Source organism: Gaeumannomyces tritici, assembly GCF_000145635.1.
Source record: "Gaeumannomyces tritici R3-111a-1 unplaced genomic scaffold supercont2.4, whole genome shotgun sequence".
NCBI classification, from domain to species: Eukaryota; Fungi; Ascomycota; class Sordariomycetes; order Magnaporthales; family Magnaporthaceae; genus Gaeumannomyces; species Gaeumannomyces tritici.
In genome coordinates, this window is record NW_008804548.1 from 3,706,538 (window position 1) to 3,722,012 (window position 15,475).

The following is a 15,475-nucleotide window of genomic DNA, read 5'->3' on the forward strand; positions in this document are numbered from 1 at the left end:
ACTTTATACGTTTAAATAATTTTTTTGTAATATCCTTTTTGGAATTTACAAATTTTTCGATTCGTTGTAACCTATCCATTTAACCAAATATTTTCGTTTTCGCAAAAGCCCTTTATATCCTAGCAAAGTCTTTTATTTCGAAGTCGTTATTTTTTTTTTTTTTAATTTTTGGTTTTTTATTTTTTGGTTTTTTGCCGGGCTTTTTTTTAAACGCCCGCAATAAATTTGCCGGAAATACGTTATATATCCGGTAATTTACCGGAAGTTTTAACCGGAACGCCAAACCGGTTAACCCAACCATTTTTAAAATTTGGAAAGGTTTTAACCATTTATTCGATAGCTTTTTCGACGGCCTTTTTATTTTAATATTTGCCGTATTTAGCAATACCCAATTGCTTACCCCGAAAAGCACCGGGGTTTTGCTTTTATTATAATACTTTTTGTACATATTATTCGCTTTTTTTAACAATTTTTTAGCTTGTTTTTTAATTGCTTTTAAAGCCCCCGCCTTAATTTTAGCCGTTGCCAAAAGTTTTTTTTTAATTACCCAAAAGTTATAAAACTTTCGTAAGTAAAACTTTATTAGCAAAAACGCCGGGGTTTTTTGCAACCCCAAATGCACGTTCGTATTGTGCATTTACGCTGCTAAGTGCAATAGCAACGCCCAATCGTTTTACTTTTCGTAGCAAAAGCACCGGAAATAATGCTTTATTGCTTGGTTCGTTCGTTCCGTTTGCTCGTTGGTTTAAAAATGGTATGCTATCGATAGCTTTTTTGTAACCTTTAAATATTTGGCAAAGGTTATTTAAAACCTATTTGTAAATAGCTTATTTCGGTTCGATACAATCCTTTCGGGCGTTTTTAGCAGCCCCCAAACGTATGCAAACAAAAAGCTTTCCAATTTTTTATTGGTTAATTTCGTAAACGTTAGGATAAAAAAGCTATATTTGGTAAACCGGTTAATTATTACCAATATTGCGTTACGCTTTTTACCGGCTTTATTTATTTACGTTAAAAACTTTCCGATAAAATCCATTAATAATTTTTGTCCCGGGCGGTTTAGCACGGGCAAAAGTACTAGCAGCCCGTAAAATGCTTGTATTTTTAGCTTTATTTGCTGGCATATTTAATACGTCCGCACGTATTTGCGTACGTTTTTAGCCATACCCGGTTATTTAAATTACCGTTTAAACTTTTTTAAAATTTTGGCTATGCTTTTGTAACCCCCCGTTGGGCTATCGTATTATTTCCAAAGCATTATTTATTTAAACGGTACTAAATTCGGAATTTAAACTTTTTTTTGTATTTAAATAAGCCGTTGCTAATTTTTTAAACGTTAAGCTTATTTTTTTAAATACCGCTTTAAATAAAATCGTTTTTTGCTTGTGCTTTAAAAATGCGCTTTAATATTATTTTAATGTCCTTTTTAATGGTAATTGTCCTTACGTAAGCTGCTTTTCGAAATTTGGCTAGCAAATCGCTTTGGAATTCCTTTTTTGCTATATTGGCTTTCCCGTTCATTGGTATATTTTAAAAACGTTTTAACAAGCCATCCGCGGGGTTCCGGTATTTTAGCTTCCATTTAATCGTAAAGTCGTACTTTGTTAAGTTTTTAAACCATTTTGCTTAACGCTTTATTACTTTTTTTTTGTTAAAATATGGGTATAATTTAAATAATTGGTAATTATTTTAACAATTTTTTATAAATAAACCAAATAATGCCGCCATTTTTTAAAAGCTTTTACGATTGCTAACAATTTTAAATTAAAAATTGCATAGCGCAATTTTTTTTATCGTAGCTTTTTTAATATGTAAATTACCGGGTGCTACCGGCCGTTTTGCAGTTACAATAATACCGCCCTTATCGCAAAAGCCAAAGCGTCGGTCCGTACGCACAACGGTTTTAAAAGGTTAAAATGCACCAATACCGGAATTTTCGTAAATAGCAATTTTAATTTGCAAAAAGCTTTTTTCGCAATATTCTTTAAGTAAAATACGGTATTTTTGCTAAAAAAGTCCGTTAAAAGCACAATAATTTTCGCGTAACCCTTTACAAATTTCCAATAATACCCCGTAAAGCCCAAAAATACCTGGATGTTTTTAACGCTTTTCGGTATCCTTTACTTTAAAATTGCAATAACTTTATCCAACAAAATTTTAATTTCGAATTTGGTTATTTTAAACTTTAAAAAATCGATACTATCCGTTTCGAATTTGCATTTAGCCGGGCTAACGTAAAGTTTAAACCGTTCGAATCGTTTTAGCACCGTTTTTACTGCTTCGCAATGCTTTTTTTGTATTTTTAAAAAAATAAAAATATCGTTTAAATATACGATGCAATTGCTATTAATTAATTTTTTAAGCGCTATATTAATAAAGCTTTAAAACGTTATTAAAGCATTGGCCAAACCGAAAGGCATTACCAAATATTCGTAATGTTTATACTTGCAACGAAAAGCAATTTTCCATTCGTTTTTTTATCGGATCCGTATTTTGTAATAAGCGTTTTTTAAATCCAATTTAATAAAATACTGGCTTCCAAATACCCGGTTAAATATTTCGTAAATTAGCGGGAATGCTAGCCGGTTTTTTTTAATAACTTTATTAAAACCCCGATAATCGATACAAAAACAAAACTTTCCGTTCTTTTTTAAAACGAACAAGATTCCGGCGCCGGCGGGGCTAATTAAATGCCGGATTTAACCTTTTGCTATAATTTCGTCGAAATACCCTTAAAAAGTTTTTAATTCCTTTTTAAATAAAAAATAAATGCTTTCGTAAAGCAGCATCGTTTTTTTTTTAATTTAATTGCGTAATTCCAGCTTATATATTTTAGCAAAGGGTTCGATTTATAAAATTGCGCATATTTTGCAACTATTTTTTTAACCCATTTCGGAAAAGCTTTTAGCTTTTCCCCGGGGTTTTTTAAGGTTTTCGGGCGTGCAACCGTTAGCACGGTTATCGCTTGTCCCGATTGGATTAACTTTTTAGCTATTTCCGACAAAATTATTTTAACTTTTTTAATAATTACCGGAAACCTTTACTTTATATTTTTAAATCGGATTTTAATATCCTTTTGCTAAAATTAAAGCATGCTTAACGTAATATTGTACCCGGCCCGGAATATTATTACGTAAAATATTATTAATTTTCGGGTTATTCCCTAGCTATCCGTTACCCAAATTTTATATTTTTTTACCTTTAGCGTAAGCATGCGTTTTTTGGTATCGAATTACGCTAAATAGCCCCCGTTTAGTACCGGTATTTTTTTTGCTTTTATTAAAAAACGGTTATGCAATAAATTAACGTCGCTTTTATTATTAACCAACGCTTTTAACTTTACCCGGCAACCGTTAATCCGTAAATACATTTCGGTTTTTTAGCGCGTTTTAACCGCTAAAGCGCACTTTTAAACCCCGGTGCTTAAACGGCCAAATAGCGGTATCGAATTAAATAACGATATTTTGCTTTTTTTAAAGCACGCCGGCCGGATATAGCTTAATTTTTTATACCTGTAATACCGTACTTCGGGCCTTTTCCCTTTTGCCCTTTGTATGGTTGCTAAGGTTAACGGGGTTTCCGGGTTGTCCGTCCGTATTTTGCATGCTGCAGCAATATGGCTTAATTGCCCGTATTTAAAGCAAATAACCAGCTTTTTAAGGGTTAGGACATTTGTATCCCCCGGGGTCCTTTTATGCGATTCCGATATCATTTTTGCTTTAAAAGCTTTAGCTTGCAATTTTTCCATAATATAAAAAAAGCTTTTAAGTATTACCCGTTTTTAAATTTCGGGGCGGAGCCAATTAAAAAGTAATATCGTTTTTATCCATTTGGGTGCTAATTCGGGAAAATTGTTTTTTATTAAATCCTAACAAATCCGAAACGCTTTAAACAATTCGTAATCCTTTTATTTAATAGCGATATTTTTTGCAAGCTTTTTAATCGCTAGCTATATTTGCGAATTGGGGTTTTTCGATTTTGCTTAAAGCTACCGCAAAAAATCGGCCCAAATAAACGATACCCCGGTATTTAAGTAATGCATTTGTTTGTATTTTATTTACTATGCCCGCTAACGATGGTTAAAAGTGCTAAAAGTTATTTAAACCTTTATACGGTCCTTACCGTAACGTCCTTTTTCGCTTTCGAAAATAAATTCGTAATTATTAATGTAATAAGCGATATTTTGCCAAATTGCTAACTTTTTAAGCATAAAAAGCTTAAAAATAATTTTGCTTTACGTAAAACCCTTTCGTTGTTTAAAAGTATTTCTTTTATTTTCGTTTAAACTTTTATGCGCATGCTTCGACCCTTTATTTTAAATTTTTTAAATTAAACGGGCGCGTTTGTTTTAAGCCTTTAGCGCGTTATTTATTTTTTGCAATTTTTTTACGAAAAGGTTTTCGAAATTGTTAGGAATTTGCGGAATTTTTTTAATATTTTGTTCCGGTAGTTTAACGGCTTTTTCCAACGTACTTAACGCGGCGTTAAGCGTTATTGTAAGCGGTGCGAAATTGCAAATGCCTTTTTTAAATTTGTTTAATCCTTTCCGGTAATTATCCGGGCTTGCTTTTTAAATAAAAAAAGTATAAAAAAAAAATAATATATTAAAAGTTAATCGGTGCAAAAGCGGGTAATTACCGGGTTACGGGCCGAATGCGGTATTTTTTTTATTAAACTTCCGTAAATTTTTTACCAAAAGTGCTATCGCTAACAAAAATTGTTTTTTTTTAACCTTTTTTTTTTGTGCCTTTTTGGGCATTTGGGATTGGTTTTTTAAATTTTCCGCGCTTTAAACGCTTTCGTGCAATTTAAACTTTATTTTATTTTTTAGCTTTGTTATTATGCTTTGGCCGCAATACCGGTAGCTCGCCGGCATATCCTTGGGGGGTTTGTGCTCGGCTAGCTGCTAGCGCTTCTTTTTTCCTTTTTTGCCGGGCGGTTTCGCCCGTGCATTTAACGCTTCCCGCTTTTTGCCGGGCGGTTTCGCCCGTGCTTTTAACACTTGCTTCGTTACTTTTCGAAATTAATGCGCTTTTACGGTTACCCTTTAAAAGCGGAAAACGCTTGCTTCGTTACTTTTCGAAGTTAATGCGCTTTTACAATTAACTTTTAAAAGCGCGGTAAGCTTTTAAATCCTACGCTATTAATATAACAACCAATTTCCTTTTATTTTATTTACAAATAACCCAAAAGGCTCGCTTGGGGGGTATGTTACAAAGTAAATAATATATATTATTATAAAAAAGCTTTAAGCATAAATATTAAATGCTTAAAGCATCGAAAAAGCGGTCCCCTTGCTTAAAAGCGTATAACGCTTCCAAGCGTTAAAAAAGAAGCTTAATAAGCAAGGAGGACAGGGAGTTACGTGTATATAAAGGGCAGAGGCCCTTACGGGACCCTGCACTTCAAATCCTTTCCTCTTTAAAGCATATTAACCGGAATAGCCTCACACCGTGCTTATCCCTTCTGCTTGCAACAGCTATATATATGCAATAATTTGCATTAAGTTTTTAAAATTTTAAATTTTTAGGTAAATATTTTTTTATTACTTAATATTTGTATTTAAGCGTATATTTCCAATATACACAGTATATATTACGGTACGCGTCGGGGCATTTGGGAAAGAACCTAAGGCCGCACTCTTAGCGCGCTAACGTTACGCTTACAAAACCGCGACAAAACGCCAGGAACGCTTTGCCCAAATAGCTTTTTTTTCGTGCAACAATAAAGCCTTTTTTATAACAATAAAGTGTAAGCCGTGGCAATTTGTTGCACTTTAAATTTTTGGAACCCGATATTAACATGTTCCGTCCTTTCCTTTGCCAATAACTTTGTAAAACGGTAGCACATTTCTGTTAGGGGTTAATCGGTGCAAAGGCGGGTAATTACCGGGTTACGGGCCGGATGCGGTATTTCCTTTGTTAAACTTCCGTAAATTTTTTACTAAAGGTATTATCGCTAACAAAAATTGTTCCTTTTTTAACTTCCCTTTCTTTCGTGCCCTTTCGGGCACGCGGGGTCGGTTTTTTAAATTTTCCGCGTTTTATGCGCTTTCGTGCAATTTAAACTTTATTTTATTTTTTAATTTCGCTATTATGCTTTGGCTGCAATACCGGTAGCTTGCTAGCATATTTTTTGGAAAGTTCGTGCCCGGTTAGCTGTTAGCGCCCCTTTTTTCCTTTTTTGCCGGGCGGTTTCGCCCGTTTTTTTAACGCTTTTCGCTTTTTGCCGGGCGGTTTTGCCCGTGCTTTTAACATATTGCCCCTTCCCGATACGGCTTATCCCAAACCGTTTGTACCGCGCGTGCAACCCCGTAAGTAACCGGTAATTTACGGTATCCCGTTAAACCGCCCCGATGCTTGGCAACGCTTGGGAAAACCGGTTGTAAAGCTTTATAATATCCGGAAAAATGGGTTCGTACCGGCATATAAAAAGGTTTTTTTCCTTTTTTGCGGCCGCGGGCTTTTCCTTTTTTTTTGCGTTTTCGATAACCATTTTAATAATTTTAACGATTGTAACCGTAAGTAATTAATATTTAACCGTTCCTTTTAAATATTTAAATTTAACCGGTAATTGCAAATGTTATCCTTTGTACCCGATTACGTAAAAAAAGTGTTTTTCTTTCGGGTATTTGCTTTGGGTTTTTCGGTTTAAATTAACCCGTTAGCCCCCGTTAATTCCCCAATCCCAATTAACCCGTTAGCTTTTTTTAATTTTTCGGCCTTTTATGGCTAGCTTAACATTTCGGTTCGTTAAGCCTTTTTTAGCTTTTTGCTTTTTTATACCCCAGCTTAACGCTTTGCTAATAACCCCCCGGTATTTTTCCCGGTTATTGTAATGCTATTAAATTCGAACTTATTTAAATTTCCAATCCTTTAAATCCTTTATAATCGCTTTGCCGGTAACCTTTCGGTAAACTTTTTAAATGCCGCAAATCCATCGAACCTTTTTGCGCTTGCAACCTTTTAAGCTTTTTACAAACGTATTGCCGATAATTCCCCGGCGGGCTTTAACCGCCGCGGTAAAAAAACCGCCGCCGAAAAAAAGCGTAAAACGCGCAACGAACGCCGCCGCGGCGCTTTCGATTCCTATAAATTTATTTCCGAAACGGACATTGCTTCTTTTTTACTTTATATAAATATCCGCAACGCGCTCCCGTTGCAAAAAGTTATCGATTTTTAATAAAATAATAAATATAACCTTATTTGCTTATCTTTTTTTAAAAACAATTATACGGAACGTACGGTATTTTATAGCCGCTATTTTGGTTATTAAACATATTAAAACTATACCGTTAACCCCCGTATATCGATATGCTTTAATAACATTACGGGATTTTCCAAATGCATTTATTGCAAAAACGTGGTTAGCAATAAAACTTGTATCGAATTTTCCAAATGGTTTTGGAAAATGGCCCAAAATTTTAACAAAATTTTAAACGTTATTTACAAGCGATTTTTTAAAGCAATACCAAAGCTTTTCGAAAAATTTACTAAAGCCCAATTTCGCGCCCGCAAAGCTATTTAAAAAGCCAAATTTTTCTATACCATATCGGCCAAACAATTTGCGCGTTATAAGCGTTAAACCGTTGTTTAAAAGCGCATTAAACGCAAAATTACCTGCATTGCAACATTAAAAGCTATTTAAAACATTTTTTAATAACTTTGCGCCATTGCCGTTTAAACGAAAAAGTAAGCTTAAGCTTTGGTTAGCATTAATAATTTTTTAATAAAATAAAAGCGTTTTTTAAGCATTTCGAAAAAAGTGTGGTTGCTTTTTTTAATAACATTGCCGTTAGTTTTACTATAATTGCGGCGCATTTAAATACCCAAGCTTACAATTGCGCGGCTTCCCGTAAGGGTACGGCATTTGTATTAACGCTAAAAAGTGCCGCTTTTAGCGCCAACAATTTTAGCGGCAGCAAAAAAAACGTAATTTCCGGAAATTTTGGTTTTTTTGGATACGGCATTTAATTAATTTTCCTTACATATTTTTTAATTAATTACTAGTATTCCCTTTTCAAAAAGTGGTTAATTTTAAATTTTTTTCGTTAATTTATTATAATTAAAACCACAATTTCCTTTTGTTATATTGCTTTTGCAATATTGCGAAATTTCGGTATTTATATTTACCAGCTAAATTTTAATGCCCCAATAAATAATTTTAAAATGCTTTTTTTTTGCCCCCCAATGGGTTTAAATACCGCTAACATGTATTTGCCGTTACCCGAACGCTTAAGCCCGTTTGCCGTATTATCCGGAAATTTTCCCATTTCCTTTTCGGGCAAACAATGGTATTTTTTACTACAACGTACGTTTAAAATGCGGTAATTACTTTAGCGTATTGCGCTAAGCATGCTTTTTTAAAGCTTTCCAAAATATGTTACATTTTGCATGTTTTTTAAAATTTAAATATATTGCATTATTAATTTAAAGCGTTTTTTATATTATACCGTCTTTATTTAACTTTTTGTTTATAAAGCACGATATTTTACGGTTATTACAAACCGTTTACGGGTTTTTTTACGTTTTTCCCCGGTAACCAACCGATTTAACACGTTTAAAACATTTTTTTGGACCATTCCTTTAGCTTTTATTATTCCTTTTTTATAATACCCCCGCTTTTTCCGGGTATTTACCCGCTAAAGTCCGGTATTTTCCTTATTTTATAAGCTTGCTTCCAATAAGTTTGCTTTATACGTTTAAATAATTTTTTTCGTAATATTCCTTTTTAAAATTTACAAATTTTCCAATTTATTGTAACTTATTTATTTAACCAAATATTTTCGTTTTCGCAAAAGCCTTTTATATTCCAGCAAAGCTTTTATTTCGAAACGATCCTTTTTTTTTTTTCGATTTTTGGTTTTTTATTTTTTAATTTTTTGCCGGGCTTTTTTTTAAACGCCCGTAATAAATTTACCGGAAATACGTTATATATTCGGTAATTTACCGAAAGCTTTAACCGAAACGCCAAACCGGCTAACCCAATTATTTTTAAAATTTAAAAAGGTTCCAATTACTTGTTCGATAGCTTTTTCGACGGCCTTTTTATTTTAATGTTTGCCGTATTTAGTAATATTTAATTATTTACCCCGAAAAGCACCGGGGTTTTACTTTTATTATAGTACTTTTTGTACGTATTATTCGCTTTTTTTAGCAATTTTTTAGCTTATTTTTTAATTGCTTCCAAAGTTTTCGCTTTAATTTCGGCCGTTGCCGAAAGTTTTTTTTTAATTACTTAAAAATTATAAAGCTTTTGTGGGTAAAATTTTATTAGCAAAAACGCCGGGGTTTTTTGCAACCCCAAATGCACGTTTGTATTATACACTTACGCTGCCAAATGCAATAACAACGCTTAATTATTTTGCTTTTTGCAGCAAAAGTACCGAAAGTAATGCTTTATTGCTTGGTTTATCCGTTCCGTTTGCCCGTCGGTTTAAAAGTAATATATTGTTAATAGCCTTTTTGCAATTTTTAAATGTTCGGCAAAGGTTATCCAAAACCCGTTTGTAAATAGCTTGTTTTGGTTCGATACAATTCCTTTGGGCATTTTTAGCAATTTTTAAACGTATGCAAATAAAAAGTTCCTTAATTTTTTGCTAATTAATTTTTTAAACGTTGGAATAAAAAAGCTATATTTAATAAATCGATCGACCATTATTAATATTGCATTGCGCTTTTTGCCGGCTTTATTTACCAACGTTAAAAGCTTTTTAATAAAATCCATCGATAATTTTTATTCCGGGCGGTTTAGCATGGGCAAAAATGCTAGCAACCCGTAAAGTATTTGTATTTTCGGCTTCGTTTGCTAGCATATTTAATACGTTCGCACGTATTTGCGTACGTTTTTAGCCATACCCAGCCATTTAAATTGCCGTTTAAGCTTTTTTAAAGTTTTGGTTATCCCTTTATAACCCGCCGTTAAATTATTATATTATTTTTAAAGCATTGTTCGTTTAAACGGTATTAAATTCGGAATTTAAATTTTCTTTTTATACCGCAATAAATTATTTTTGGCTTTCCAAACGTTAAATTTATTTTTCTAAATATTGCTTTAAACGAAATTATCCGCTTTTTATGCTTCGAAAATGCGTTGCAATATTATTTTGGTATTTTTGTTGGTAATGGTTATTTTAATTTGGGCTATTATTTTAAATTTAACCTGTAAATTGCCCCGGAACTTTTCCTTTGCTATATTGGTTTCGCCATTTGCAAGCATATTTTGGGGGCGTTTTAACAATTTATCCGCGGGGTTCCGGTATTTCGGTTTCCATTTAATTATAAAATTGTACTTTGCTAAATTTTTAAACCACTTTACTTAACGTTTCGTTACTTTTTTTTCGTTATTATGTAAATATAATTTAAATGGTTAATAATTATTTTAACAATTTTTTGTAAGTAAGCTAAATAATGCCGTTATTTTTTAAAAACTTTTACGATTGCTAGCAATTTTAAATTAAAAGTTATATAGCGCAGCTTTTTTTATTGCAGCTTTTTCAATATGTAAATTACCGGGTGCTACCGGCCGTTTTGCAGCTGCAATAACACCGCTTTTATCGCAAAAGCCAAAGCGTTGGTTTGTACGCACAGCGATTTCGAAAGGTTAAAATGCACCAATACCAAAACTTTCGTAAATAGCAACTTTAATTTGCAAAAAGCTTTTTTTGCAACATTTTTTAAATAAAATACGGTATTTTTGCTAAAAAGGTTCGTTAAAAGCATAATAATTTTCGCGTAACCTTTTACGAATTTCCGATAATATCCCGTAAAGCCCAAAAATATTTAAATGTTTTTAACGCTTTCCAATATTTTTTACTTTAAAATTGCAACAACCTTATCCGGCAAAATTTTAATTCCGAATTTGGTTATTTTAAATTTTAAAAAATCGATATTATCCGTTTCGAATTTGCATTTAACCGGGCTAACGTAAAGTTTAAACCGTTTAAATCGTTTTAGCACCGTTTTTATTGCTTTGCGGTGCTTTTTTTGTATTTTCGAAAAAATAAGGATATTATTTAAATATACAATGCAATTGCTATTAATTAATTCTTTAAACGCTATATTAATAAAGCTTTAAAACGTTATTAAAGCGTTAGCCAAACCAAAAAGCATTACCAAATATTCGTAATGTCCGTATTTGCAACGGAAAGCGGTTTTCCATTCGTTCCCTTTCCGGATCCGAATTCGGTAATAAACGTTTTTTAAATCCAGTTTAATAAAATACTAGCTTTTAAATACCCGGTTAAATATTTTATAAATTAACGGAAATGCTAACCGGTTTTTTTTGGTAATTTTGTTAAAATTTTGGTAATTAATACAAAAACGGAGCTTTCCATCCTTTTTTAAAATAAATAAAATCCCGGCGTTAACGGGATTGGTTAAATGCCGGATTTAACCTTTCGTTATGGTTTCGTTAAAGTATTTTCGGAAAGTTTTTAATTTTTTTTGGATAAAAAATAAATGTTTCCGTAAAGCGGCATCGTTTTTTTTCCAATTTAATTGCGTAATTTTAGCTTATATATTTTAGCAAAAGGTTTAATTTATAAAATTGCGCATATTTTGCAATTATCCTTTTAACCCATTCCGGAAAAGCTTTTAGCTTTTCCCCGGGGTTTTTCGGGGTTTTTAAACGTATAACCGTTAGTACGGTTATCGCTTGTCCCAATTAAATTAGCTTTTTAGCTATTTCCAACAAAATTATTTTAACCTTTTTGGTAATTACCGGGAATTTCCATTTTATATTTTTAAATCGGATTTTAATATTTTTTTGCTAAAACTAAAGCATGCTTAACGTAATGTTGTACCCGGCCCGGGGCATTATTACGTAAAACACCATTAATTTTCGGGTTATTCTTTAATTATCCGTTATTTAAGTTTTGCATTTTTTTTTCCTTATGTAAGCATGCGCTTTTTGGTATCGAACCACGTTAAATGGCTTCCGTTTAGCACCGGTATCTTTTTTACTTCCATTAAAAAATGGCTATGCAATAAATTAACGTTGCTTTTATTATTAACCAGCGCTTTTAATTTTACCCGGCAACCGTTAATCCGTAAATACATTTCGGTTTTTTAACGCGTCCTAACCGCCGGGGCGTACTTTTAAACCCCGGTGCTTAAACGGCTAAATAGCGGTATCGAATTGGATAGCAATATTTTGCTTTTTTAAAGCACGCTAGCTGGATATAACCCAATTTTTTACACCCGTAACACCGTATTTCGGGCTTTTTCCTTTTCGCTTTTTATGTAATTGTTAAAGCCAACGGGGTTTCCGGGTTATCCGTTCGTATTTTGCATGCTATAGCGATATAATTTAATTGCCCGCATTTAAAGCAAATAACCGGCTTTTTAGCGGTTAAAATACCGGTATTTCCCAATATCCTTTTATGCGGTTCCAATATTATTTTTGCTTTAAAAGCTTTAATTTGCAATTTTTCCATAATGTAAGGAAAGCTTCCAAATATTACCCGTTTTTGGATTTCGGGGCGGAACCGGTTAAAAAGTAATATTGTTTTTATTTATTTAAATGCTAATTCGAAAAGGTTATTTTTTACCAAATCCCAACGAATCCGGAACGTTTCGAACAATTTGTAATTTTTTTGTTTAATAACGGTATTTCCCGCAAACTTTTTAATTACCAATTACATCCGCAAATTGGGGTTTTTTAACTTTGCTTAAAGCTACCGCAAAAAATCGGCCCAAATAAATAATACCCCGGTATCCGGGTAATGCATTTGCTTGTATTTTGTTTATTATGCCCGCTAATAATGGTCGAAAGTGCTAAAAATTATTTAAACCTTTATACGGTCCTTACCGTAACGTTCTTTTTCGCTTTCGAAAATAAATTTGTAATTGTTAATATAATGGGCAATATTTTGCTAAATTGCCAACTTTTTAAGCATAAAAAGTTTAAAAATAACTTTGCTTTACGTAAAACCTTTCCGTTGCTTAAAGGTATTTCCTTTATTTTCGTTTAAGCCTTTATGCGCATGCTTTAACCTTTTATTTTAATTTTTTTAAATTAAACGAGCGCGCTTGCTTTAAGCTTCCAACGCATCGTTTATTTTTTGCAATTCCTTTACGGAAAGGTTTTTAAAATTATCGAAAACCTGCGGAGCTTTTTTAGTATTTTGTTTTGGTGGCTTAACGGCCCTTTTCAACGTGCTTAACATAGCGTTAAACGTTATTATAAGCGGTGCGAAATTGCAAATGCCCTTTTTAAGCTTGTTCGATCCTTTTCGGTAAGTACCCGGGCCTATTCCTTAAATAAAAAGGTAAAAAAAAGGAACAATATATTAAAAGTTAATCGGTACAAAAGCGGGTAATTACCGGGTTACGGGCCGGATACGGTATTTTTTTTGTTAAGCTTTCGTAAATTTCTTACCAAAAATATTATTGCTAACAAAAATTGTTCCTTTTTTAACTTCCTTTTTTTTTGTACCCTTTCGGGCACGCGGGGTTGGTCCTTTTAATTTTCCGTGCTCCAAACGCTTTCGTGCAATTTAAACTTTACTTTATTTTTTAGCTTCGCCATTATGCTTTGGCCGCAATACCGGTAACTTGCCGGCATATTTTTTGGAAAGGTTTGTGCTTGGCTAGCTACCAGCGCCCCTTTTTTCCTTTTTTGCCGGGCGGTTTCGCCCGTTTTTTTAACGCCCCCCGCTTTTTGCTGGGCGGTTTCGCCCGTACTTTTAACACCCCCCGGTATCCTTCCCGGCTATTATAATGCCGTTAAATTCGAATTCGTTTAAATTTCCAGTTTTTTAAATCCTTTACAATCGCTTTGCCGGTAACCTTTCGGTAAGGCTTTTAAATGCCGCAAATCCATCGAACCCTTTTGCGCTTGCAACTTTTTAAACTTTTTACAAACGTATTGCTAATAACCCCCCGGCGGGTTTTAACCGCCGCAACAAAAAAATCTCCGCCGAAAAAAAGCGTAAAGCGCGCAACGAACGCCGCCGCGGCGCTTTCGATTTTTATAAATTTATTTCCAAAAACGAACACCGCTTTTTTTTCGTTTTATATAAATATTTGCAATGCATTTCCGCCGCTGGAAATTATTAATGCTTAATAAAATAACAAATATAACTTTATTTGCTTGCCCTTTTTTAAAAACAATTATACGGAACGTACGGTATTTTGTAACCGTTATTTTGGTTATTAAGCATATTAAAATTATGCCGTTAACCCCCGTATGCCGATATGTTTTAATAACATTACGGGGTTTTCCAAATGCATTTATTGCAAAAACGTAATTAGCAATAAAGCTTGTATCGAACTTTTTAAATGGGTTTGGAAAATAACCCAAAACTTTAACAAAATTTTAAACGTTATTTACAAACGGTTTTTTAAAGCAATACCAAAGCTTTTCGAAAAATTTATTAAAGTTTAATTTTGCGCCCGTAAAGTTATCCAAAAAGCCAAATCTTTCCATACCATATTAACCAAATAACTTGCGCGCTACAAACGTTAAACCGTTGTTTAAAAATGCATTAAACGCAAAATTGCCCGCATTACAATATTAAAAGCTACCCAAAAAATGGTTTAATATTTTTGCACCATTTTTTTTAAACGAAAAAACAAGTTTAAACTTTGGTTATTACCAAAAACCGTTTTAACGAAATAAAAATATTTTTTAAGCATTTTAAAAAAAATATGGTTGCTTTTTTTAATAACATTGCCGTTAGCTTTGTTATAATTGCGGCGCATTTAAATATTTAAACTTATAATCGCGCAATTTCCCGTAAAAATGCAGCGTTTGTATTAACGCCAGAAAATGCCGCTTTTAGCGCTAACAATTTTAGCAACAATAATTTTAACGCCGGCAAAAAAAACGTAATTTTCGAAAGTTTTAATTTTTTTAAATACAAAATTTAATTAATTTTTTTTACATATTTTTTTTAATTAATTATTGGTATTCCCTTTTCGAAAAATGGTTAATTTTAAATTTTTTTCGTTAATTTATTACAATTAAAACCATAATTTCCTTTTGTTATGCTGCTTTTGCAGCATTGCAAAATTCCAATATTTTTAATTACTAATTAACCTTTAATGCTTTAATAAATAATTTTAAAATGTTATTTTTTCGTTTTTTAATAAATTTAAATACCGCTAATATGCATTTGCCGTTATTTAAACGTTTAAACCCATTTGCCGTATTATTTAAAGGTTTTTTTACTTTTTTTTCGAACAAGCAATAATATTTTTTACTATAACGTACGTTTAAAATGCGGTAATTGCTTTAGCGTATTGCGCTAAGCATGCCTTTTACGGGCTTTCCAAAGTATGCTACACTTTGCGTATCCTTTAAAATTTAAATGTATTGCATTATTAATTTAAAGCGTTCCCCGTATTATACCGTTTTTATTTAATTTTTTGTTTATAAAGCACGATATTTTACGGTTATTACAAACCGCTTACGGGTTTTTTTACGTTTTTCCCCGGTAACCAACCGGTTCGGCACGTTTAAAACATTTTTT

The 15,475-nt window shown here is 32.7% G+C and overlaps 2 protein-coding genes across 2 annotated transcripts; both read right to left on the bottom strand.

Annotated features, from left to right (window-relative positions):
• Nucleotides 1–3,409: 3,409 nt before the first annotated feature.
• On the bottom strand, nt 3,410–3,730 carry GGTG_08649 (hypothetical protein; the record flags this gene model as incomplete). The annotated part of the gene is made up of 1 exon (XM_009226491.1): nt 3,410–3,730. A coding segment is annotated over one exon (321 nt), but the record flags the coding sequence as incomplete, so codon positions are not given.
• Nucleotides 3,731–6,921: 3,191 nt separating this feature from the next.
• GGTG_08650 (hypothetical protein) lies at nt 6,922–7,869 on the bottom strand (the record flags this gene model as incomplete). Its single annotated transcript, XM_009226492.1, has 4 exons — nt 6,922–7,088; nt 7,245–7,259; nt 7,548–7,619; nt 7,839–7,869. 4 exons carry the CDS (start codon nt 7,867–7,869, stop codon nt 6,922–6,924), a joined length of 285 nt encoding a protein of 94 aa, XP_009224756.1.
• Between the last annotated feature and the right edge of the window lie 7,606 nt (nt 7,870–15,475).